Source organism: Pterocles gutturalis, unplaced genomic scaffold (assembly GCF_000699245.1).
Source record: "Pterocles gutturalis isolate BGI_N339 unplaced genomic scaffold, ASM69924v1 scaffold6716, whole genome shotgun sequence".
NCBI classification, from domain to species: domain Eukaryota; kingdom Metazoa; phylum Chordata; class Aves; order Pterocliformes; family Pteroclidae; genus Pterocles; species Pterocles gutturalis.
In genome coordinates this window covers 2,264-4,662 of record NW_010097664.1, presented here as the reverse complement: position 1 = coordinate 4,662, position 2,399 = coordinate 2,264, and the positions used below count along the sequence as shown (strand labels likewise).

The window sequence follows — 2,399 nt, the reverse complement described above, 5'->3', positions numbered from 1 at the left end:
AAAATTACAGAGGTGAGTCTTACCCCTAGTAGCTGTGCTGAGAAGCAGATGTCAGTGGAGGAAATGGAGGTATCTGCAAAAGCTTCCTGTGCTGAGACTTGGAAGAAAGCAAATATCAAGAGTCCTTGAGTAATAGCTGCCATTCTAGCCTGCTGCCCTGGGATGCTGCCAACTCAGCCAGAAGCCATTGTAATAAACTGACCTAGAAGAGGTGAAAAGATCTCTTCTAGTGCCATGTTATCATGACTGTTTTCTGATCCCTCAGCCTCACTTGCTGAAATCACAACTCAGTCTTTACTGCCTGGAAGAGTGCAGGTATGTTATTCCCTTCCCAATGCAACAGCCTTTCATGTAGATGGAGACCCTCAGCCTGCTGTCTGTAGTTTCCTAAACGGGATTTAATCTCAGGGAAGTGATAACAGTCACCATGTTCCAAGGGAGATGCCTGTGCTTGATCCAATAATTAATTGTCCATGTTCATTTGACGGTGTAGGTCTGACCTCCAGGGTCAGATCGAGTTGTCCGAATGTGTTTCTGTAGCAAAGAGTTTTCCTGATCATTCTAACTTAGGGAAGATGCTCTTTTTCCATGCTCTGCACCACCAACTACTTTTTCAGGGATGGTGGTGTTGTTTCACTACTAGTAGCGTCTGGAGGACCAGCACAGGCATGTAAACTCTCACAGAAACTGTCCTGTCTTTGCAGATGGACCTCCACACTTGGGAGGACTTGGCAAATAAGACAAGTGTGGAAGAATTCATCCTTCTTGGCTTCCCGGGCATGTGGTATTTCCGGGTCTCCCTTGTGGTGGTGTTTGCACTGACGTACTCCCTGACAGTAATTGGCAATGCGTCCATCATAGCCCTTGTGTGGACCAACAGCAACCTCCACACCCCACTGTACTTCTTCCTCTGCAATCTCTCCTTTCTGGAGATCTGGTACACTACAGGTGTTGTTCCTAAAGCCATAGGAGTCCTTCTGGGGACTAGCCAGACCATCTCCTTCAGTGTCTGCATCCTCCAGTTGTTCTTTCTTCTCTCTCTAGGCTCCACTGAGTGTTTTCTCTTGTCTGTCAACACCTATGACCGCTACTTAGCCATATGCTACCCTTTGAGATACAGCTCCATCATGAGCGGTGTCCTCTCTGCTCAGCTGGTGCTCAGCTCCTGTATGGGAGGCTTTCTGGCCGTCTCACTGCTGGCCTTTCTGACATCCAGGCTGACCTTCTGTGGCCCAGATGTCATCAACCATTTCCTCTGTGATATAGATTCCTGCCTTGCCCTCTCCTGCAGTGACACATGGCCAGTGGAGCTGGCAACTTTCCTCGTCTCCATAATTATTGTGGTGGCCTCCTGTGTGGTCACCCTGGTCTCCTACGTGTACATCATCTCTTCCATCCTGAGAATCTGGTCAGCCCATGGCCGGAAAAAGGCCTTTTTCCCTTGTCCTGTCCATCTCAGCGTCGTCACAATCTGGTGTGGCTCCACCATCTTCCTGTATGTCAAGCCATCGGCCCAGAACTCCCTGGATCTGAACAAACTTGTCAACACCTTTAACACCGTTGTAACTCCTTTGTTGAACCCCTTCATTTACACACTCAGGAACAAAGAAGTGAAGCAAGCTCTGGGGCAGGCTTTCCAGAAGAAGTGAAGCAGCTTTTCAAAGGACCTCAGTGGGAGCAAAAAGACGTATCCCCTCCCTTCCACAATTTGTGCCCTACAGACGTTCCTCACCCAAGTGTAAGTACACCTGGGCACCCCAGGTAGGGGGATGTCCCAGTTCCCCAGTGAGCTCATCTCACGCAACTTACAGCCATCTCAGCCTGGGATGAGCCTCGATTCTAAAGCCCCAACCTCCCTCTGTTAACTCCTGGGTAAACCCAGAATGCCTCACAGTGCTCTAAAGACCAGCGCTTGGAAAGGGTCACAAACCCCATCCAGAAACAGTTCTCTGACAGAACACCGGAGGAGTGGTCCTCCCACAGGCTTATATTCCAGTATCCCAAGTGCTTCATACTGTTAGAAGACGCAGCAGCTGGCTCACTGCTTTAGCAAATGGGCAGGTATTTCTCCGTTTAGTCTGACATTTTCTGGATGTGTCTATGCCCCATTCTGTGGACTGCTTCACTGAAACCTGCTTTGGCATGTCTGGTATCTCTACTTATAGCCGTTTTTCCTACCATAAGAGAGTCAATAAAATTTACATTTGCCTATCTTCCCTCTATCTAGTATCTGAATGTACTTATTGATGTTTAATTAAAAATATGCAAATCACTATGCTTCGTGCTAGATGTGTCAGGGCATTTCCACATCTAAAACACCACATCAGTTTCTAACAGTCCATTGTTCCACCTATTTTGGGCTTTGTTTTGGAAACCCTTTGATGTGATGGCCAAAGGCC

At 47.9% G+C, this 2,399-nt stretch overlaps 1 protein-coding gene across 1 annotated transcript; it reads left to right on the top strand.

Moving 5' to 3' along the window:
* Positions 1–704: 704 nt before the first annotated feature.
* On the top strand, positions 705–1,649 carry LOC104458516 (olfactory receptor 6F1-like; the record flags this gene model as incomplete). Its single annotated transcript, XM_010081233.1, has 1 exon — positions 705–1,649. A coding segment is annotated over one exon (945 nt), but the record flags the coding sequence as incomplete, so codon positions are not given.
* Between the last annotated feature and the right edge of the window lie 750 nt (positions 1,650–2,399).